General features: G+C 35.5%; 1 protein-coding gene across 1 annotated transcript in view; it reads left to right on the top strand.

Moving 5' to 3' along the window:
* The window catches only part of MYOM2 (myomesin 2), a 77,299-nt gene that overhangs the window by 41,506 nt on the left and 11,264 nt on the right, over positions 1 to 24,529 (top strand). Inside the window, exons 19-31 of the mRNA XM_061989250.1 lie at positions 1,468 to 1,594; positions 5,900 to 6,078; positions 6,247 to 6,361; positions 6,944 to 7,100; positions 7,205 to 7,311; positions 9,200 to 9,244; positions 9,698 to 9,834; positions 13,383 to 13,527; positions 13,634 to 13,693; positions 14,890 to 14,957; positions 19,305 to 19,418; positions 20,726 to 20,813; positions 24,332 to 24,370. Of these exons, the coding sequence (XP_061845234.1) occupies positions 1,468 to 1,594; positions 5,900 to 6,078; positions 6,247 to 6,361; positions 6,944 to 7,100; positions 7,205 to 7,311; positions 9,200 to 9,244; positions 9,698 to 9,834; positions 13,383 to 13,527; positions 13,634 to 13,693; positions 14,890 to 14,957; positions 19,305 to 19,418; positions 20,726 to 20,813; positions 24,332 to 24,370 (1,381 nt within the window). The remainder of the gene's footprint in view (positions 1 to 1,467; positions 1,595 to 5,899; positions 6,079 to 6,246; positions 6,362 to 6,943; positions 7,101 to 7,204; positions 7,312 to 9,199; positions 9,245 to 9,697; positions 9,835 to 13,382; positions 13,528 to 13,633; positions 13,694 to 14,889; positions 14,958 to 19,304; positions 19,419 to 20,725; positions 20,814 to 24,331; positions 24,371 to 24,529) is intronic.

Genomic DNA, 24,529 nt, shown 5'->3' with positions numbered 1-24,529 from the left:
CACTGGTACTCAAGTGCATGTGTGCTTGTGAGTGAGTTTATAATTGGCATCTCTGACATAGCAGATGGAGCATGGATGTTGAGTTATAAAAAAGGGAGGGCAGGATAGGCATGAAAAGGCAATACTAAGCAATGCTTTCAAATATTTTCATTTTTAATTCATTTGTAAACAAATGAGCAATGACAATTAAGGGAAGCCATTCAGAGTTTAATTAATTGGATATTTAAGTCTCAGTCCTGCCAGTAGCTGTAATTGTGACTGAAGGTACATTGTCATATATTTGTTGACTGGAATCTGAAATACTGGTGGGAAATATAAGCAAGGCAGCTTTTAGTAGTGTAGAATATTTTATAACATACTGCAAGCAGAGAAGACCCTGAGATATATGGTACTTAACCCTCTTTGATTAAATAACGGGAACCCCACAAATATTCTTTCCCTTAATAACCTAGGATTCCAAAACCACTTTTGCAGGCTAAGTTGTTACTGTCTCTTGTGAGTCACACTATACATGTATCTTCATGAAATCCTGTCTAAATTGTAGTAGTACCTCACTTTTCCTAGCTTACCTTGGTTACTTTGGTATTGTATTTGATGTTACCCCATCATATATTTGTTACCATCCTATCATATGTTTGATACCATTAAAAAAATCACACCAAACCCCATTTTTTTGTGTCACATTTTTCACAGAGAATATAATTACATTTCATTTATTTATGAAAATCTAAAACTGTTCAGTATCTTCGCTAGAAGTAGTACAGTCAACTGCCTCTTTCTCCTGACATATGATCAAATATCAATTTGGGAAAATTATGCAGAGGAATGAGGTGCTGAAGACTTGCTTATTGTATGTAAGCGGTCTGATGCTATTTTATGTGGGTAAGAAGAAGAAGGATGAAAGAGGGCTGCTATCATGAGGTTCTCAGGGTGTCAAGAAGCTCATGCCTTATAGCTTGTCTACCTTGACCTCAAAATCTGAGTTGATGATTTGATGATGGCCTCATTAGATAAATCAGGGTTAATTTACCAGGGATGTCTGCAGAGGTATAGCATGCATTCTGGACATCCCATTTCCAGTGTTTACTTCCTCACTTTGTAATGGTAGTAATAATGAGAGAAAGATGCATAAAAGGTATTTCATGTTAGAACACTCACCCATAAGTATCTGTTAGTGGGTATTCATTGAATGAATTCTCTGGGCTCTGCTCTAGATTTTATAGCTTCTCATGCCAATATATTGAATGGTGTTATTCCTAATATGGCTGAAACATGAGCATGCAATGTAGACCTCTGCAAAGTGTTTGGTTTGAGAGTAAAATCTTCACATCAGATACTTCCAGTTCTCCAGCACTCCTGGAAGTAAGGCCTGATAATTATTTAACCAATGCTTATTTTTTAGCATTTAATTTATTAAAATAATATAAATCATGGCTTTTGATAGATTGATTTTTTTTCTCAAAAAAGGTAGAGGATTTGATAGAAGATGCCTTCTATGAATTCAAAGTTGCTGCTGCAAATATGGTTGGGATAGGTCAACCTTCAGATCCCAGTGAGCATTTTAAGTGTAAAGCCTGGACTATGCCGGAACCTGGTAAGTCTATTAGTTGCTTATGAATTTCAATTCTATATAAACTCCTTAACAGCCAATGTCTGTTGTATGACCTTCGGTTAATTTCTGCCATATTACCTTTTGAGATTGCCATTGTTTCTGAGATCTCTTGTTAAAAGCTATCTCCACGTTGCCACTGATGACACCGAATGTCCTGAGAAGTGGTTGACCTTTACTTGACTTACTGAATGTTTCCTTCTTTCACTGCCCACATCAGCTCAGAATGGAAAGTCCTCATCTTTTAGTCTATGTTTTTATCTCTACCTGTTCTTCAATCTCAGCCCTACAAACTCAACTTCACACTCTCCAACCATACAATATATAGGCATCTTTGCACTATAACTGCAGTCTATTAATATTTCTGGAGTTTTGGACTCTGAATCTATGGTTTTTGGTCATAAATAAGACAAAACATGGAGTGGTTTCTTGACATAGAGGCAAACAGCCCAGTGTAGCTCACACCTCACAGCAAAAGCCTCCCCAGTCTCAATTAATGTGCCTGTATTCATGTGTTTCCTCTAGATTATACTCGGTTGTTGCCTGAGAGATTATTATTAACCAGGTTTTAGAGCAGATGTGCTAACAAACATGTAGTAAGAATAGCTGCTTGCTAGTGCTCAAACCTGGTTTTAGCTTGTCTATAGTTTATCAGTGTGGATGTAGCTGAAGGCTGTTAATTACAATGTTAACACTATTAAAAAAAATCTTAAATCAGAAATATTGTGAATTCAGGGCCACTGGGAAAAAAAAATAACCTTTAGTCCACCTCATGTGAAAATATAAATTTATGCCTAAACATTAGAATTGGTTCTCTTTAGAAATGCTTGAGTTCTATAAATAAATTATGAAAGGATTTTTGAAGTCACAATCTGTTTATTTTATAATACCCTTACTTATATTGAGCAACGTTTGCTTCTGAAGCTGTTCCTGATGTCTGGTAGTGATTTGTCTAAGCAGAGCAAGTCACAGTACAACCTATAATGAAAAAACCAGATACCTACTACTTTAATATATTTCTGACTTCTTTTCTATAATATGCAGTAAAGTACTGCTGTGTTCTTAAAATGAATTCTATTTATGACATTGAGCTTTGGTATGCAATTAAGGATCCATTCTAATACTTGTTTATGTCATCAGGAGCTGTCTGACACCTACACACATCTGTTTCAAGCATAAATGTTCATGCAGTTATTTTCTCAGTAAAGAAAAAAAATCCAACTCCTGATTTTGTAAAACCTATTGGAATTTTAATTGATTTCTAAAAGGATAAGAAGGCAGAAAAAAATCAAGTTTCTTTTCTATGCTGTATGTAAATAATAAATCTTGCTTGGATCAAGAAAAAATCAGTAAGATCATGGAACCATTTACAAGGAAAGATTCTAAAATGTCAGCTACTTCAACTGCTTGCCCAAGGCAGGATTAGCTATATGTATCTTGCTGAAAGGCTTGTCTAATCAACCTTTAAAGACTTCTAATGAAAAAGCCAAAGTTCTTTGAACAAGATCTGTTCCTAATCTTTCCATACTTACAGTTTAAAAGTTTTTGTAATATTACTGATTTTTTTTTTCTGCATTTTCAGCCTGTTTGCTTCTTGTCCTATCTACCAATGACATGAAGAAGAGATTATTCTTTTCCTCTTTGTAACAATTTTTCTATGTGTTTATAGACTTTATCAGATCCCTAGCTTTCCCCTTAGGATGACAAAATCCCGTTCATGAAGCCTTCCCCATAGTACATGTATTACCTTTCTCTAAATAAGCAATTTTTTTTGTTATTCTTTGAATTTTTTCTAGGTGGTTCATATCTTTCTTGAATGGCAGTGCATAAACTGAAGAGATTTTGAATACAAATTTTTCAATGCTGAGCAGAGAAATAGTACCTCCACATTTCCTACAACTATTTGCATGCTTACAAATCCTCTTCTATATGTCTTTTTTTTTTTTTTTTAAAAGAAACAATAAACAAAACTACACTGTTTTGCTAAGTACCAAATTTACTTCCAGAATCTTTCATGCAAAACTACTTGTCAGAGAGCTGTTCTCCACATTCTCTAGCCTACCTCTTCTGAGTTCATAAATCTTACCTTCTGGAATTAATGACATGGCAAAACTGTCAATAACAAAATGTTTAATCTCCTGACTTTAACTCCCTTTCTGTTAATTACATTTTCTCATAATCTTGTAATATTTAGTATAAATGCATAATCAGTGAAACAATTATTTTCCTTAAAGAAAGGACCTGTGATTTGTACTCTCTACAATGTTTTCAAAACGTCAGTGATATTGCCTAGTGTGTAAACAAGTGAAGATTATACTTCATTTTAAATGATATATAAAGAAATAAAATAAAAGACACTTTCAGGAAATGAAGAGAGTGAAATTTCCATTTTCATAATGAACAATCTGACCTTTCTGCTCCTTGGCTGATTACATTGTTCTCATTATGAAAGTAGTTCAACAGAGAATATTGTATTCTTACTGCTTAAAAAAACCCACCACAAATAAACAATCTCATCATCCTTCCCCTAGTTGCCAAGCCCATTAAAATATTTCACAAGCCTTTTTAATAATATATTTTTAAACAATGACTTAGCAATAATGGAAAGAAATAATTGAGATTTAAGACTGGGAGAAATAGGTGGACCCTCTTCACTGGCTTACTAAAGCTACTGAAGGCTAATGTAATGTGACTGCAATATACTCCCAATGTCAACAAAATATTCTTCCACCTTTTGATATGGAAGAGAGATTTCTTTAGAAAGTCCAAAACCCCTTGCAGGTTTTCCAGCTTGAATGATGGATTCCTTGCCCAGAGCCCATAATTATTTCATCTTTCTGCACATCTCTAGTCTTGGGTATCTCTGTGAGCCTCTCTGAGTTGGCAATGATAGCTAATAAATTATTTTATGTGACTTTAAAAAAAATGAAACATCTGTGATCTCAGTATCCTCAGAATAGAACATACTTCATTACACATTTTCTTCTACTGTCTAGATTTCTAGCAGGTGCATCTGCCAGTGGAATTTTAATTATCTGTGGCTATATAGACATTTAGGTTGAGATTTTTAAAGAGCCCTGAGAGAAGGTTTTAGGCTCCTTGAAAACTGTAGTTTTTCCATGAGAAGTCTAGTATTTGGTCTCATAAGATTGCAAAATTTTTTTCTGAAATGTGCTTATCCACCATGGAGAAACACTTTTCTGCTGTGTTTTTTGCTGTATATATGCTGAATATTGTCCTTTCAATTTTCATGTTAATTCGTCACTGGTTAACATCACGTAGGCTGGAATGGCAATCAAATTTATTTGTAAGGTGTTCTTACTCTTTTTCATTTTAAATGATGTTGTAGAGAAAAAGAATATCTTAAATTAGTCCAAACTGACAAGATGGAGAAAATCCCTGTCTCCAGTACTTTGGGGGTCCTTGCTCTAAAGAAGGAGAAGCAAGCTTCAAGCTACATTAATTTGACTGGATATCAATATTCTGTCATGGATGTTTTTACCATGGCAGGAAGCTGATATGACTTTGACTTTACACAAGGGTATAGGAAAAACGAAATGCTCCAAGTTAAACTGAATGGCACTAGAACAATTAAGTGAAGAAGGAAAATACAGGAGAAAGAAAAGTATGAACTCTCTCTTATTCACAGAGCATCAAGATGTTTTGGTTGTAAATACATCTTCTAACAGATATCCTCTTGAGAAGTTGTTCTTGGTTGTTGTTGTTCACTTCATAATGAAAAATTCTCCTGTCAGAGAATGAGAAGACTATTCCTAAGTCCACTGGTGCCAATGAGTTTCAGATTAGTCTGAAAGATATAGTCTGTTCATGTATATCAACAAAAAATAAAAATCCTGATGCTAAATTACAAACCTCACTCGCTCAGTAAAGCAACTTTTATGTGAGGCTAGTAAATTAAATAATAGAAATCTATGTTACTTTGTAGGATTTTAAACTGCATGAATTTTCCACATGAATAATTTTCCCTTAAAATGGAATGCACATCATAAAATCATAGAATCATAGAATGGTAGGGGTTGGAAGGGACCTTTAGAGATCATGTAGTCCAACCCCCCTGCAGAAGCAGGTTCACCTAGATCAGGTCACATAGGAACATGTATATATGCTAGGAAAATGACCTAAACACCACATATACCAGGTTTATTGTGAAAGATGAGATTTCTGAAAGCAAATACAGTCAAAACAAAGTGGTGTATTTCTGTCTGTACAGGGACAGTTTGGAAAGCTTTAGTATTTTGAAGTAAACTTCCAATATTTGAAATATTTTAGGTCCTGCCTATGATCTCACGATTTGTGAAGTTAGAAATACATCATTGGTTCTTCTGTGGAAAGCTCCTGTGTATGAAGGCAAAAGCCCTATTACTGGGTATTTAGTGGACTATAAGGAAGTAGATACAGAAGACTGGATCACTGCAAATGAAAAACCCACTTCAAAACGCTATTTTAAGGTAATATTTTCTCTAGTTAGTACTGGTTCAAAATTGGGTTCTAAAAACATCTCATTAACTATAAAAAAGATGTGATTTGAACTTGGGCTTTGGCTAATATCTTCATATAAGAAAATAAGAGTTTAGAACATTTTTTTTAAGTTGGCTTTGCTCTTTATCTTGTTCAAGGTCACTGATTTGCATGAGGGTCATACCTATGTTTTCAAAGTTCGTGCAGTGAATGATGCTGGGGTAGGCAGGTCATCTGAGATATCTGAACCAGTGCTTGTTGAGGCACGGCCAGGTAATGAAATGTTTCATCTCCTCTGCTTCTAAAATACCAAAATATTTAGAAGTGAATGTAATCAATCTGATTTGATGTCATAACACAGATAAGAATTTCAAGAATTTACAAGTACTTAGCCGTAAAAATTTAGAAAAATTCATGTGGATACAGAGGTACTGTCAAGACTTTCTGCTTACTTACGCAGGAAATATTTGATAATTAGTTATTTTAGTTCTTATTGTCATAAACAAAGCTGCTACTTGCTGTGAGTGAAAAGGAGTATGGCAAAACATTTATTAAAGCTTCAAGAGTGATAATAAAGTTAACTTTAACTGTTCACATCTTTTCATATTCTATTTCATTGTATAGATATATTTCTCAATAGGCATTTATTTTTAGTAATTTTTTTGTATAGAGTAAAAATCTTTCTAGAATGTGATGCTGGGTCACCATATGACACATATATGCTTCCAGATGTGCCAGTAAGATCACTGTCTGTTAGTGAAGATTGACAGAATGTGCATGGGCTTCAGTAATTTCTGAATTGCATCTAGAAAGAAAAATGCAGCCTTGACATTTGAGTTGATTCCTATTTTGCAGGAACAACAGAAATCTTTTCAGGTGTGGATGATGAGGGTAATATTTACCTGGCTTTTGAGTGCAAAGAAGCTACAGATGCCTCTCATTTCTCATGGGGTAAATCCTATGAGGAAATTGATGATTCTGATAAGTTTAAGATTGAAACAGAAGGAACTCAGTAAGTCATGCCAATCTACCATATTATTAGAAATTTGTCCTTTTAAAAATCTCAATAACAAGAGAAGTCTCATTAATGAAATCCTTCTTTATTGATGATTTTAGTTCTAAGCTGTACTTCAAAAATCCTGATAAATCAGACTTGGGAACTTATTCTATCTCAGTTAGTGACACAGATGGAGTTTCATCCAGTTTTGTAATGGATGATGAAGGTAAGGTCCTTACTGTCTTGTCTGCCTTCATTTTGCCACTTCAACTGCACTAACAATTGTCAAAAAAAGAATTATTACAATAATGAAATTTAAAATAACTTAATATTTTCTTTATTAAAAAGGATAATATGTTTAATTAGAATTATTTGCTTTACGTTGGGACTACAATGCTGTTTGTAGATATGTTACACTTCCAGTTAAATGTCTGAAAATGTTTTTCACTTCTTTGTCTTCTCTAGCATGACACTTTGACTTTGTAGCCTTTCACATCTCATAATAATTGTTTCTCTGTTAGCTGCAAAGCTACAATCGATCTCTGCTTACCAAGGGGTCTAACATATAGACATAGCTTGAGGCCTCACATATGGTTTCATGTAACTGAAATGCAGAGAACTGGTGAGGAGAACGTGAGGAAAAAAGATGTTGCTTTAAAAAGATCTGGATACACTGGGTTAAATTATATTTTGGCTCAAATTCAGATTAGTTGTGCTTTATTTAATTGTAGCTATTTTTTTCATTAGAGTTGCAATGAATTTGCTCCAGTATGACTTTGGTTTACCATTCAGATGTACTGAAGTGAAAGGCAAAGGAGAGGACTTTGTTGTTTTCAAATAACACAAAATTTTCTTCTGTGCTTTCCTAGTCCACAGGCTGTAATTATGACACCCAGTTCCTCAAGCATAACAATTCCTTTACTTATTATCTAAGTCATTTCAGGAGTGGAGACAAGATTCAGTGTGAAATTGACAGTAGGCAGTACTTTTATCATAGTGTGAACCACATCAAACTTTCCATTCAAAGGAGGTACTGAGAGGAAATCCATGTGCAGCCACAAGAAACATGATTCTCCAGGATAAGGACCACTTATGTGGACTCTTAGACATTACCAATATCTGCTTATGTTAGGGAAGCTAAACTTGTAATATTTTAAATTTCCAGTGATTACTGTAGGAAAAGACAGATATGCATTTCATTTGAACTTCCCCTTGGCTTAGTTTTGAAGCATCACTGAAACCTGTCTGCAGGTCTTGTCACCATCAGTCCTACCTTCAAAGTCTGTTTTTGCAGAAGATCATTGATGGTGTTTCCTATCCCACACTTAGCCCATGTCTTCTGTAGTCATATCTGCCACTCAAAATTACACTTTTATTTTCACTGGATTCCTGCACAAGTGTCAGATTTTGTATCTTAGCACTGAAACCCATTATTTCACTGCCCATTTACTTCCTCAAATGCAATAAATTCTTCTACATTTTACTAAATTCTTGACCACGTCATAAATCCTTGTGAATTTCCTCTGTTTTTTACATTACCCGTAAATTTGGAATTGCCAACAATGTTCATCTTTTAAATCTTTATTACTAACAAATATGATAGAGTCAGTATGAAAAACTAACAAAGTGATTTCTTTTCATGCAGCCCGCATGAGGATTTAGTCCAATAAATAAAACATTCTGTGTTTTTTTCAGACTAACCTGCACTCAATCTTGTTTTCTGACACAGGAAAATAAGGTTTTTGGGCAGTATCAGAAAGGAAGTCAGCAGATAAAGGAACCTCATACACTACTTAGAAGCTACTGTCTCCTATTTCTTGTTAAAATTGCACAGAGGATTTAAAATAAGTCTTGTCCCTTGTTTAGATTCTTATTTAGATGCATGAGAGTGTGCATGAAAATGCATGAACTGGGAACACTCATTAAATCAATATATAAGAATTTTGAGTTTCTTAAATCTTAAATTTTTTGCATCCTTTCCTGAAGAGAGTTGGATATCTCACATATGACACTTAAGATTATCTGCTGATATTGATATGTACCTTCTTTGACTCTTATTTTCGGACTGAATTTTTCAGAATAAATTAAAACATGGGTATTTTTCTTAATTTCAGAGTTTGAACGTTTGCTGGCATTAAGCAATGAAATAAAGAATCCAAGTAAGTTGAAAATTGGAAACTATTTGATACTTCTAGAAGAAATATAATTACATACTAGTGACTGGAATTCCATAAAAGGTTCTTCTTGAGACAATGGCAGCCTAATTTTTCATGGAACAACTTGCTTCCTTATCTTTCCACTCATTTAGAAGAGTATTAGCTTGCATTGAATAAAATCATCATTGCCTTAAAGTCTTTTGAAGTTTGACAATAGACTATAGGTTGCTGCTAGCCAGTTCCTTAAACAATGTGTGAACCGTGAGCTGTAAATTCTTTTTTCCCCTTGAGAAAGTAATTTAAAAATCATCCTGCGATGTCTTTTCCTGAATTATTTTTTCTTTCTGTATGCAGCATTTCATAAATAATAGGGAGACACTAATATTTTTCTGCAATAGTAATTTTTCTTACAAGGATTCATGCGTTATTGACTTCTGATTGCTTTTCTTTCTGCAGCAATACCTTTGAAATCAGAATTAGCTTATGAAGTTCTTGAGAAAGGAGAAGTTCGTTTCTGGATTCAGGCTGAAAGCTTATCACCAGATTCTACCTTCAGATTTGTTATTAATGATAAAGAAGTTGAAAACAGTGATGTAAGCACATATGGAGTACTCTATATATGCATGATTTTGTCAAATAAACCTTGATGGATTAATATATATTTTATTTTTATAATTGCTTAAAATCTTTGTTAAGGTCTCATAACACCTGAAAGGAATGCTAGTCATTAACATGAATCTTTTTTTGCAGTATAAAATTCATGTTGCAGAATGAGACTACTCATACCTAAAAAAGAGCAAAGTTTAGCCCTCAGAAGTCTGTATTTATTTTGGGCAGCTAGATGACCAACAACTAAAGAGAAAGAGAAATTAGACATACACCAATATTAAACATATTTGATTAAAAGTAGTGTACAAATATTTTAGGAGAATAGCTCAAGACAAAAAAAATAACCTCAAGTACAGTTTTGGATTCAAAACCAGCAAGGTGTGCTATCCTCAGAGACCTCTGAGGCTGCTGCTACTAGTCTTACATGCTACTAGTTTTACATGTGTTTACATGGAAGGCACCTGACAATGCAACAATGGTCCTAGATAGAAAACTTTTAGAAGGTGTCACTTCTGTTTGTAAAAAATTTTGGCCTAGACACTACATAGCCATTGAACTGCTACATGGAAATGAAAGGGCAGGCCACCAACTTCCTCTATATAGCTCTAGGAAGATCTTTCATAGAAAGGGCTACAAAACAAAAACGTCAGGTCGGGCTGAGAAGAAAGCATTTTGGTTTTGTAGGGCTGGAGTTGCAGTTCATCCACCAGGCATAAAACTACGGTGCTGGAAATAACTCCAGTGCAGTACTTTGAGAGATCCAGTTTATTCCTAAGGATGCAAAGCCTGGTTTTTTTTTGCCAGAGCAGCATATCAGCATTTTCATACTTTAGAAAAGCAAAGAGCATTTACTTTAATTACATATTGACAGGTGGAAGCCTGTTTCTGATTAAAACACTTTTCTGGTTTTCTTACTTTAAGGAGTAATAAACTGTAGTACTGAAAACCTGAATATTAGTGACTAGAATGTACTGAAATAACTATTCTGTTCTGGCAATATTAGTAGAACAGAACAAGCTATTTTTAGTTTGCATATGTTTTGGAAGTGTTGACATCAGCGAGAGTCTTGAAGTGGAGCTGCATTATTTCACTTCTTTAATTAGTAACCCACAGGTGACATTTACATTTGGAGACTGATGATAGTTTTGTGGAAAGTCACATAAAAGCCTGGTATTTATGGCGCCCATAAAATCATTGAACTTCATCTTGCAGCATAATGGCAATAGTTAGAAGCCTAATTACACTCTAAAACCTGCCTGGAGACTGGGCTACAGTCACTGAACATGTTCAATAGACCGTTGTGCTGTTGAATTGTAGTCTGATTCTTGACACTGGCTGAAGTGATAAATTTTTTCCTCTAGGTCCTAACAGGGAACAGTTTCTGTAAGATTCCAAAATAATCTGAGAATTTAATGAACTGAGCCCCATTTAATCATCTGTCATTTCAATCTATTTTTTTCCTTTACTCAAAATCAAGAAACAAAAGGAAGTTCTACATGTATGTCAAAGGATCAGATTAAAACATACATCTTACTCTTCTTTTCCTGCTTCTGTCAAATCTCAACTTAGCATTCTCCCTGAGAACTCATGAAATAAATGCACTTAAGTGTTGTCCTTGACAACATTTTGCCCTCTGTGGACAAAAGACTGTAAGGGAACATTTTAATTTTCACTTTCTGATAGTTTTGTGTAGATGATAACTTCTCTTAACTTATAACTTATCCTGTGTCCTCAGTTCTTACAGTTGAACTCTAAAAAACCAGATTTTCTAGTTAATTTCCTGATTAATTAAATCTTATCTTATTATTTGACATTTTATCTTTCTTCAAACTATATATGATAAAAATTATATCCATATAAAATGAGCATTTTTTTCTTGTTATTTTATACGAATGTTCTACCTCTAAGTCATTTATTTAATAAATTGCTATCCTAATCAATGCCCTGGCTACTGTTTTGATAATTCCACTATCTTTTCTCTTTCTTCATTCTTTAGTTACCTCATTAAGATATAAACTAGCACTATTTGTGTATTTGAAAGTATCAGTAATGAGTACTAAAAAACTTTATTGTGTCTACAGTATTCTTGTCCATGCAACAGTGAATCTGTTCTTGAGGCTGACCAGGTGTCCCTCAAAGCTGAAGTAGATATATGTGTGAGGTCATTCCTACTATTTTGGATCAGTATGTAATGGTTTTTCCACTTAAGGAAGTGGTCCCAGAAGTTTAAAAGTGGTATTTTTACTAGCTCTTTTTCCTCTTACTTCTTTCTTCTCCTTCCCTAAAATTTATCTACCTGTAGCTCTACATCTTTCTCTAGTTTTGGAGTCCAATGAAAAGAGTAATCAAAGCATTTTGCTTAGAAAGCATCATGTCTCCTTTTAACAGTAACGGGGTCTATAATCATTTACTGCATAGAACTCCCAGATGATGATATTTATCTTTCTGTCCCATTGTGAATGGAACAGTCATTCAGTCAGTGAGTCATTCTCTTGGCCACATTCGTTGCCTGAAAGTATTCACCAAGTAACATCCATGGATTACTTTGCTTTAGGAACTTGTTAGTTGAGATTCAAACAAGATGACTGTTACTGGTTGAGACAGTTCTCATGGTTGTTACTCGCTCAATGACTGATGATATTATTTAGTAAAAGATGGTGGTCTTTAAAATACATAACTGCAAAATCAAAACATGTATTTTGAAAGTGTTGTCCAGTATTTGTTTGCTATTTTCTGTTTCCTTAATGATGCTTGCCAATAATTTATTTTCTCTGGATATTTAATAGAAAGCAAACACAAAAGCCACACAAACAGCAAAAAGCACTTTTGACTTCAAATTCAAGTAAATATTTGGTGTTTTGTTTATTCTACAAGCACTTTAGTAAGTAAATATATGTTTTGACAGAATTCTAATTCTTTTTTACTGGACTTGGTTGGTCCTTTTAGATCCCAGAATTTTACACAAGTTACTGTTTTCAAGACCCTGTTATTTGAAAAGAATAACAGTAGATGAGCAAATAATTGTTCCTTTCCTAAACAAATTTTTTAATGAGAAAATAAGATCCAATATTGGGCTCAGAGATATTGAGTTTTGACTTTTGGGGTTTGTTTTGGATTTATTTAGAGATCCACATTTGTCTCTACAAACATATAGAGTCCAACAGTTTCTGGACTCTTCTAGGAATAGTGCTTCAGTCTAGAAAAATGCCTTGTTAAACTAGAAGCTGTAATGCAGCTGAAGACTGGCTGTGTATGTTCTTCAAACATACATAGTGCCATAAACTATTATTTTAAAATACAACCAGCTCTATTATGTTGACTTGAGGGTTCTAAATGCTGACAGAGAGGTTTCTGCTACCACCAGAGTATTGTTTTACAACAGTAAATACAAACACAACCCTGTTTCTGTAGTTTATAATTAAAAGGACATGAAAAAGATTGAATATGGAGGCAGGGATATAAACCATGATTACTTTGATAAGGAATCATAAGCAATTTACACTACACTAAAGTTATTACTTCTTTATTTCAGAGGCATAAAATAAACTGTGACCGTTCAAATGGCATAATAGAAATGGTGATGGAACGATTTACAATTGACAATGAAGGTACCTACACAGTACAGATTCAAGATGGAAAGGCTAAGAACCAGTCTTCCTTAGTTCTCATTGGAGATGGTATGTTCACTGAAATACTGAAACTTTGATGAAGAAATGAACTTCAAATGTTCCTTGAGTAATTTTGTGACTAATTCATTTTTAATTCAACGCTTCTAAAATTTAGCGTTCAAGGAAGTTTTGGCTGAATCTGAGCTCCAGCGAAAGGAATTTCTCAGGAAGCAAGGTAAGACGGAGTATATTGGTGACTTTAGGACCAGTTTGCAGCTAATGATTCATCCCTGGTGAGTACTAAGCGCTTCAGCTTCCATTGATTTAATTAGAAGATGAATATATTGCACAGATTGAGGAGACACTGAACCCTTGGTGGATCTTATTTTACCATGTTGTCATATAATACATTCAAGTTCTGATAGAACTTTCACTAAGTACAGAAATAAAGTGGGAGACCTTACAAGAGGTTGTCTTTGCTCAGTATCATGAGAAATGTGCCTACTGTAAGCTCCGATCCAAAAAAAAGCTTTCAGCATGTTTAGTTTTAAACATACAAATTGACTCTTCAATACAATTGACAGAACAGTAGACAGCATGGTTTTAGATGAGGAAGATTAAAAATCTAATCCTGTGGTTATCATCCAGGAAAAATTCCAGGAAATAAGTGTAAATTTTTTGCATTGTTGCTATATAGTTACAGGGTTTCTAATATACCTGTAACTGATGTTGTTTGCAACTGGAAGTAAAAATTACTACTGGATACCTAATTCAGAATTCAATTGCTGTGAAATCCTTAAATAATTGTGTTTGAGATCTCATTTGTAATTTTCAGTTGGAAAGCTTTTCGGATGAGAGTGAAAACAATAATTAAAAACATTTGTTCCAAATAGCTTAAGTAACATTTACTTGTTAGCAATGTAATTCTGGTTTTATTTTTGGGGGGATGAAATGTTAATAGATTTAGGAAAGAAATTATACCACATAGAGTATAAACTCATAGGATACTTCAGTTCTCAATGATTTAAGTGAAAGACTGGGATTTCAGTATCTTTCATGTCTGGATATTGCAAATACAGGTCCTGATCCCGGAGACCCTAAAGCATATAAATTTAGTGACATCTGCACAACAATTTGAAAAAGGCTACATATGTCAGCAAATTTAGTTAAGGTTATATATAGTTACAGGATTGCAACCTCAATCAAGTAGGGAAAAGGAACGTTTCCTTTTCTACTTGAATGGTTTAATAAATTTTTAAACTTTATATAATTTGAATAAATAATGTCTTGCATGGGATTTTTTATTTAGGTGTTTGGACACCTGGTTCTGGTGTAAGGATGATATGATTGTCATTTTTTTCCCTTTCTTTCACTGAATCTCTCTGATGCTTTTCATTCTACAACATACTATGAGACAATTTTGTTTCTTAGGTCCTCACTTCTCAGAGTTTTTGTATTGGGAAGCTACAGACGAATGTGAAGTTTTACTTGCTTGTAAGGTGAGGAAATATATTGGAAATAATTGGTTAGAATATGTTGATTAAAAACTGAGGTAGGAAAATGTGAGGGAAGATTTTGATATTTTTGAAACAAAAAGTTTCTTACGGAAACTTAATTTTTAATTATTTAGAAATATTTAAAATGGCTTCTCAGCAGTAGTCTTCATGAAAACAATAAAAAAATACAAGACATTTCAAAATATGTTATGTGATCTAATTATCTATGATAATTGTGAGCCATAAACATTGTTTAAATAAAATGGTCATCCCATAATGGTCCTCCTTCTTTCATAAAAAAATAGCCATCAAAAAACCAGACTTCAAACTCTTTCCTCACTCTTTTCTGATTTGGAGGTTCCTCTACCAAAGCATTTATTGTTTAATCACCTGTTAAAAAACATGCAACAAAGACTTCTAAAATTAAAGTTATAAAACATGATTTTTATTATATTTGGCTAATGGCTTTTGAATTTTAAGTAATCTGCACTAATGTGCATGGAATTCAGATCAACTTCTGCTATTAATGTGTTTTTATGCCATTCTAAACTGATATATTTTCATTTTTATTGCCCTTCTAGAGTGATTAATTAGAGGTTTGAATAACTAAGTTAATTGAAAACAACAAGCATCAAACTCATTGCCTTTTCCTGTAATATGGACTCTTTTGTATTACTTTTCTCCACTTCTATTAAATAAGTTTTTGGCTTTTAATTAGAGTAACCTGAATGATTTATTATGAGCAATTTACGTGCACATTTGTGGGATTACTTTTTCTTCTATCTTTCTGCTCACTAATTAGGAGACCTTTAGTCACAATTTATTCCCAACAGAGCTGACCTGGATGGTGAAGCTGGTCTGTATGCCTCCATTTTAGGGCTCAGCACTCATTAGCTAACATGGTACCTTTGCTGGTGCTGACCTGCATAGATGGGATACTTTATAATCTCTGCATGCTTTTGCCTGAGGCATGAACCCTCCTCATCCTTATATTTGCATGGGCAATTAAATGTTGCTGAACCAGCTATACTAGTGTTAATTCCCTATAAATGGATCTGAAACTATCCTTCTTTTCATTGACTGTCCAGCCTGTTTTTACTACTGAAACTGTGAAATGCTGGGCATCTGATTATATACTTTTTTACCAGTGTACTTTTTGTTCATAAGGTCAGAACATTTTATGTAAATGAAATCTAGGATGTGCACTGTTTGCACACTCATCATTTTAACTGTGCCATTGACCTTATAATGTTTGTTACTGTTAGTATGTGACCAGCCATTAGGTTCACATGATGCTGTTGTTTATGCCTGTTTGATATTTGTACATAGGAAGAATTTGAACAATAAAGCCCGAGTTTGTCTTATGAACTTCAGATACCTGACATTCAAGCTGGAAGTGTGGTTGTCCTGGGACTTTTCTGTAGTAATAAAAATGTACAAGCAAAAATCTCTGCCTCCACAGACTATATCATAGCACTTGGCCTGGGTCTCTTCTAGGATCAGTTTAGTGCTTGTGTTAAAAAATAATTGTCATGTCTTCTTTTACTTCTTGGAAGGGCCTAGGATAATGTGAAGGAAGTATTTGTAAGAGAGAGCTTTTTACCTTGACTTTCTCAAAGGCCATGGCATAAAACAGGAAAGTTAGGAAAACAGGCCAACTGGAAGCCTGTGTAGGGCACAGGACTGACTGTGTGATCCAGGTCAGTAATAATGAAACTGTAGTATAAAAGAGTATATTAAAAGTAATAAACATTACCTCATCACTTATGTTTTATATGGTTGGACCCCACTGACTTTTGACTGACTTAGTATTGAATTCTGAAATAGTTGAGACTTATGACTTTGTTCTTGATATTGCAGCCCCTGAATGCCAGTGGGCCATGTTAGAACATCTTATTAGTTAGAAATACTTGAAGAAAAATGAGAGTAGGTGCTGGCATATAAAGAAAAATAAACACACAATAAAGAACAAACACCTACTCTCATTTTTCTTCAAGTATTTCTAAATTTGAGAAGGTTCAGAGGCTACCTACTCTTGAATAACTTTGACCCTTGTTTGTACCATGCCTGTTAAAAGCAAGATTTTTGGTGTGTGGCTAAACAGTGAAAAAGGTAACTTTTCATTGAAAATGTCAACATGAAATAACTTCAGCACTGCAAATTGCATGTCGCAAACTCCTTCTATTTATTGTCAGATTGAGTGCTAACAGCCTTTGATGAAAAATTGTTGAAAAGCTTTAAAGGCTTACACCTTCAGGCTTTGTTCAAACAAAATTGCCACTCAAGTTGTACAACTACAAGAACAGCCACTTTGTAGTTACTGGTAAATGTAAAATGCTGCTCCGTTTTCTCAAGCAAGACATTGTTTTGGGCCAGGCTGGGATACTGTCAGAGATCCATAGCAACCATATTGGATATTAAGCAGCAATATATGTGATTAACTTGAGCAAGTTTTATAGAGATGTCCAGGAATCAGTTCAGGAGGCCCTCCTATTTGTCTAGGCATCACTATAAAGAGCTTTCATAGAACTGTTAATCTACAGAATGACTTCTCTAATGTGAAAGGGTTGGAAATCGGTGCATGTTTTTTCCTCCAAGCAAGCCACTTGAAAAGTATTGCAGATCTGTACTAATTTCTGGGCTGCCCTCCATCCATTTGTTCTGTTCTTTTTTTAAGCAGGCTTTTTAAAGCAACTGCCTGGGGACTGAGAAATGTCCTGTCAGCTCTGTCCTTCTACCAAAGTCCTGATGACTGGGAAAACACGCTATACGCAGAAATACCACTACATTTTTGTGATGTTTAGAAGGGTATGGGGCTAGTGATGTTAAATAAACGATAGTGTTTCTGAAACAGAGAAAAATAAAAAAAATATTGCTAGTTTCTAAAAGCAGCTAGGCTTTTAGCTTCTTTGAATTCATAGTTTGAGGTCATTCATCCAGCAATATTTTAGCCATCACCAATATACAATTTGTATTTCAAAATTATTGTAGTACTTGAGAAATAACTGTTGTCCATTCATTACTTAGAAAAACTGCTGCTATAACAGCAAAATTCTTGCTTTCAAACAACTTTTCTGCATTTGCACTACATTGTTAAGGCCCTTTGTGTTGGGAGAGACTGTAACTTGTAGAAACCCTCAAATCTTTGTACTTCCCATAGGACACAATCTGGTAGAAAAAAGGATTCCTGGTTCAGCTTGCAATTTTGAGGTCTCAGATGCTTTCAGAGCAGTAATTTCAGTTACTCTTTACAGTTTAGACTTAAAAGACATTGCTTAGGTAGCTGAGCTAAATTTGCAAATTGGCTGAAGACTCTCTAAGATGGGGCCTAAGATGGCTCTCTGGAGACACATGGCCAGCACAAAAAGATAAGGAGAGCTCAGCAGCTCTAATTTAAAAGATATTTCTCATAGATATCTCTAGACAAATACGACCACATAACAAGGGCACAAAACCTTTCAAGGGAAGAGTTTGAGAGGATTGCCTTTAAGGACCTGACAGGGCTCTCAAACTATGAGCTAATAGAATCACGGAATGGTAGGGACTCTAAAGATCATCTAGTCCAACCCCCCTGCTAAAGCAAGTCTGTCTAGATCAGGTCACTCAGGAACATATTCATGTGGGTTTTGAAAATCTCCAGAGGGAGAGATTCCACACTCTCCCTGGGCAGCCTGTGCCAGTGCTCCCTCACTGTTTAAGTTTAAATGGAACCTTTTTGTGTTCCCTGTTTTGTGCATTACCCCTTGTCCTAACACTGGAAAAGTGTTGCCCCGTCCTCTTGACATACACCTTTCAAATATTTGTATTAATGAAGTCCCCCCTCAGTCTCGTCCAGGCTGAATAGTCCCAGATCATCTTGGTGGCCTTGCACTGGACTCCCTCCAGCAGTTCTCTGTCCCTCTTGAACTGGGGAGCCCAGAACTGGACACAGGACTGTAGATGAGGCAGAGTAGAGGGGGTGCAGAACCTCCCTTGACCTCCTGGCTACACTCTTCTTGATGCATCCCAGGATGCCATTGGCCTTCTTGGCCACGAGGGCACATTGCTGGCTCATATACTGTATACTACTGACTAGTTCTGCACTGCAAAAAAATACCATAGGATTTAAATTTACTTACTAGGATTTGGTTAAATTATTTGTTTATTTGCTTTGTACTTAGATTTATTTGATATGTTGTTATTAAAAAAACTGGCTTCTTTTGTGGAAAGTATCTGTGTGACTACCTTCAGTGTGGTATCTGCAGGGAGACTGGACTAGATGATCTCTGAAGATCCCTCACAACCCCTACCTTTCTATGATTTTATGACTCTGTGATATAACCACGTTTATGTGCCTTTTCTGTTGTACAGGTTGCAAACACAAAGAAGGAAACAGTGTTCAAGTGGTATAAAGATGGTTCTGGGATTGATGTTGATGAGGTGCCTGATCTGCAGAGAGGAGAATGTCACCTTTGTATTCCCAAGGTATAGTATGACCTAATGATTAGAAATGACAGCTTGTGTTTAACACACTATAGATTTACCAGGCAAACTGTTTTAAGAAAAAGCAAATTTGCTACCCTTCAATTAGCCGGTGAGTAACTAATGCTAGTAAAAGAAAGATCTATTTTTTTTCCCAGCTCAGATAGTTCATGCTTAAGTTACTTCAGTGTCCTCAGGTGAACTCTATCTCGTTCTTTCTTATTGCTCCTTAATTTTTCAATTTGTTCAAGCACCTCGTTTCTGACAGTGTTTCAGTTTTATTGCCCAAATTGAATAGGTTTGAGGTATATGGCTTCATAAGATCCATCTTTTATGCAAGCAGGATAACCTAACTTGGATCTGAAGCCTTAGCTTGCATAGTTACTGCCTTCATCTAATGCCAAAACCTCCCTGGATCGAGCTTTTCTGCTTTCAGCGTAGTGGGCATTCCATTTAATTGATTTGTTTATTAGTTTAATGTTTTCATAATTTCCTTCCTTCATGTCACTTGCAAGAGGATATTGACTTAATAGTGGCTTAATTTGTTTGAGTAGATTTTTTTTGGCGGGGGGAGGGGGAGGGTGGTTTCTGCTTGTCTTGAATTGCTCTTGTTATTTATTCAATTATATGATGTTTCTAATACAACTTATTTGCTTGTGAACTTGTATGAAACTAAGATCTCAAACCTATATAGAATTATTTATATATTTTCCTTTACATTTTAAAAGAAATTCGAACAAAATCATCCAAAAAAAAAATCCTACTACTTTTAATGCAGTGTCACTATGCATGTAAATTCTCCAAGGGTAATGAATGAACTATTTATTTAGCATAGATATAATTTGGCTACAGCTGCTGCTTGAATGAAAGTTACTGAGTTGATAATTAGATAACTAAAGGGTATAGATCTATTATTATACTTTATACTGATTGATTAAAAAAAGGAGTCATTTTGGTTGAAAAAAAAGTGCATTTCTAAAATTTATGGCTGAAGTTCTGCTCTGTTACATTTTACTACACTACTTGTAATTTCTACTGACAAGAATCAATCCTGTTTGTCTTTTTGGAACAAGAGAAAAACCATATTTTTTTAGGCCTTTGAACTGAAAGCAGATGTTTTAAGCTTAAGAACTAACCAGAGTTTGATAAAAAAAGCATGCACAAGCCATTCCTAGTTTCCATCTTCTGTCTAGTAAGATTACAGAGTGGAGTATAACATATGGTGTTCAATCTAGAAAATCATGCAGGGATTGAACAAAAGTTGTACTTTTATCATATTTGTCAGTAAACATCTTATGCTTTCCTTGTAGTTGTCTCGCAAAGATGAAGGAGTTTATAAGGCAACACTATCAGATGATAGAGGTCATGATGTATCTACTCTTGAATTATCAGGAAAAGGTAACATTCAGTTCACTGTCTTGAAATAATTACCTCTGTATGTTCTCAAGAGGTGTCAAAGATCTATCCCTACAAATGGCAAGTTAGCAAACATTTTTTGATTCCTTTGCATTTTGATTCTCTTATGTTACATAAGCCTGAAATGCAGATCACTAGTTTAGGAGGGATGACACTGGGCTTTGTAATGGTTAATCTCTATCACTGTGACAGGGTAGAAATGAGGTAAGTTTCTAGTCAGACAGACACTTGCTTTTATGTGAAAGCTTTTGTAGAGAATGCTCTCTCTCTCAAATTTCTTAAGCTCTAATGTCTACAAAAAACTCTAAAGCACTAAAGTCCTGAACATGTTGGTGTGAGGCTGACAGTGGGGCCTCAAAGTTAATTTGATTGTAAAATCATAATACTGTTTTCACAGAATCACAAATTGTAGGTTAAATCCCTTAGGCAACTCAGCCCTACACAGAAATAACAGACTTTCACACTCTGCAAACACTGCTGAGCAATAGCTAAAACAAGCCTGTGTTATCAACACCATTTTAGTAAAAACTTTGAAACACATACTAGCTCCTATGAAGAAAATTAACTCTATCCTCTCCAAAACCAGTACAATCTCTGCCCCTTATTCCGTAACATTTATGTCATTTATGGTGATCAATAGCACAGAGTCGAGTTGGAGGCCTGTGGCCAGTGGAGTTCCACAGGGATCGGTTCTGGGGCCAGTCTTGTTCAACGTCTTCAACAATGATCTGGATGAGGGGACAGAGTGTACCCTCAGCAAGCTGGCTGATGACACCAAACTGGGAGGACTGGCTGATTCCCCAGAGGCTGTGCTGCCATTCAGTGGGATCTCGACTGGCTTGAGAGTTGGGCAGAGAGGAACCTCATGAGGTTCAACAAGTGCAGAGTCCTGCACCTGGGGAGGAACAACCCCAAGCACCAGTACAGGCTGGGGGTCGAACTGCTGAAGAGCAGTTCTGCAGAGAGAGACCTGGGAGTCCTGATTGATAATAAACTAACCATGAGCCAGCAATGTGCCCTCATGACCAAGAAGGCCAATGACATCCTGGGATGCATCAAGAAGAGTGTGGCCAGCAGGTCGAGGGAGCTTCTTCTCCTTTACTCTGCCCTGGTTAGGCCTCATCTGGAGTCCTGTGTCCAGTTCTGGGCTCCTCAGCTCAAGAGGGACAGGGAAGTGCTGGAGAGAGTCCAGTGCAGGGCCACCAAGATGATCAAGGGTATAGAACATCTTTCATACGAAGAAAGACTGCAGGCACTGGGGCTCTTTAGTCTGGAGAAGAGCAGTTTAAGGGGTGATCTTATTAACATTTATAAATATCTAAAGGGTGGCTGTCAGGAGGTTGGGACATCCCTCTTTTCTATAGTAGATAGTAACAGGACAAGGGGTAATGGGATGAAGCTGGAACACAAAAAATTCCACTTAAACATAAGAAAAAACTATTTCACTGTGAGAGTGACAGAGCAGTGGCACAGGCTGCCCAGAGGGGTTGTGGAGTCTCCTTCCTTGGAGGTCTTCAAGACCCACCTGGACATGTTCCTATGTGATCTGATCTAAGTGAACCTCCTTCTTCAGGGGGATTGGACTAGATGATCTCTAAAGGTCCCTTCCAACTCCTACCATTCTATGATTCTATGTCATGCTCAGGTCGTGCACTATCAATACACTCTATAACCACTTCCTCCCTTCCTATATATGTACACAGATATAGTTTCCTTAGTCTATGGTTTTCCAAGTAAAGGCTATCCTGACCACTGAAGAAAGAAAAGGTAGAGTTTTTCTGCACCTTATGGTCAGGGGTTTTTCCAGTTTCCAGAGACTATACTTCAAGTATGGCAAGACTGTGCTGTGCTGGAAATATACAGTGAGATGCCTGTTTAGAAAATTCACAGTGCCTAATTTTGCAGGTCCAGGAGGCTTTCAAAATGCCAATCAGCAAAAACAGTGTTAAAATAAACAATGAGTCTCTTAAAAAAAAAGCTTTGAAACATAAAAGATAGGCAGAAAATTGTAGCATGATCGAAACCCTGGAGGACTGCTTATTGTATGGGGTAGGTTAGTTCAAGCTCAGTGTGCATTGGCATTCAAAGGAATACAAATGCAAATAAGGATAAGATGATCTAGTCTAAAATACATTGATGATAGACATTTAAATAAGTTTTCATATGTTGTCAGAAATCACAGTGGGCTACTGCAATTCAATGTATATGTAGATTTGTTCTGTAAAAATAAAGATAATTTACTTTTGAGTCTATAGAAAAGACCAATCTGTTGTCAATAGAAATAATTTTTACTCAACAGAGCTTTCCTGGGCTTCTCATGTCCTACCAACTAGGCCAAAGTGAATCTGAATTAATCCCATTAGCATGTGGACATTTGGTCCAAATAATAGATATTTTTCGCTTGGTCCTAATAGAGGGAGAAAGATATGTTCACAAATTAACTCAGGTTACTAAAAATCTTGATTTTTTTTCAGTGGTTTGCGGAAGTAATGAAATAAGTGTAGAAGATGGATATCAAACTAAGTTCTTAAGCTGTGGTTTACCTCAGAAGGCTATATTATCACTTGATAATATCTCAGGCATTTTTCCTTTGCACATAAGTTTACTCATAACCCCCCCCTCGCATTTAGACAGAATAGGCAGTAACTTCACTTTACCAGACATCTACTGTAATGTAATATATATGTAATATACAATTCATGTCCTCATGTCAACAGGTCCGTAGAAGCGTACTGGAATTTGCAGAAGGTTATGGAATTGAATCACAATTTATTTCAGCAGAGATAAAAAATGTTCAGATACAGATCAATACAGACCAAATACACAAGCAGTATTTTCTGACTTGCAGACATTTCTCTGTCTTCCCTACTCATAAAAATTATTCAGCCTTGAGTATGCATCCTTCAGTGTTGAATATGCATTCTTCAGGTTATGATGTTTCTTTCTGTCTCTTGCCATCTTGCACAGTGATAATGAATAGGATTCTTCTGCTGTGAAAGAATTCCTGGCTCTTCTGCCCTTCTCTCCAGGGTTCTCCACTTCTGCAAACCCATTAGCTCTGTGATATTTTCTAAAGCTTGATATGATACCTATTTTCTTTCACTTGCAGTTGAAGGTGTTTACATTTGTCAAATGTCACCCTACAGAGAGAAAGTGAAAACTGTTTTCATCTAGTATGCGATAATTTCTCTTTCCCCTGCACTCTCCTTTCAACGTGAATGATCCAGTTTTAATGATCTTTTATTGTTTCTGGCCTGAGGGATACAAAGACAAAGATTTGACAGCAAACAGTTGATTTCACAGATAGTGGAGGTACTGAGTAACACAGCATATGCTGTACACAGTCTTCAATTTGTCCCATACATCTGTTGCAGTTTTAATGGTTTTCTTTGCCTAAGGATGTGAAGATTTCTCATATTTCTTTAATTAAACTGAACATAACAAAGCTATATACTGATTGAATTTTGATGATGTATTTTCTATTTTTTTATCCTCTTCAGTGTATGACGATATAATGCTGGCACTGAGTGGAATCAGTGGTAAGTAAATGTCAAAGTCAAATGAGTCTGAGGCAGAAAATTTTTGTTTTTAAGTGGGAAATCTCTGAGCGTCATGGTGCTGATGTTGTTATGGATGTGTTATTAAGTTTCTGACCTTGTTAATTGATAATATTTAAAGGAAAGAAAGTATTGCTCTAC

Source organism: Colius striatus, chromosome 2, assembly GCF_028858725.1.
Source record: "Colius striatus isolate bColStr4 chromosome 2, bColStr4.1.hap1, whole genome shotgun sequence".
NCBI lineage: Eukaryota > Metazoa > Chordata > Aves > Coliiformes > Coliidae > Colius > Colius striatus.
The sequence above is the reverse complement of the archived record's forward strand: the minus strand, read 5'-3'. Positions and strand labels throughout refer to the sequence as shown.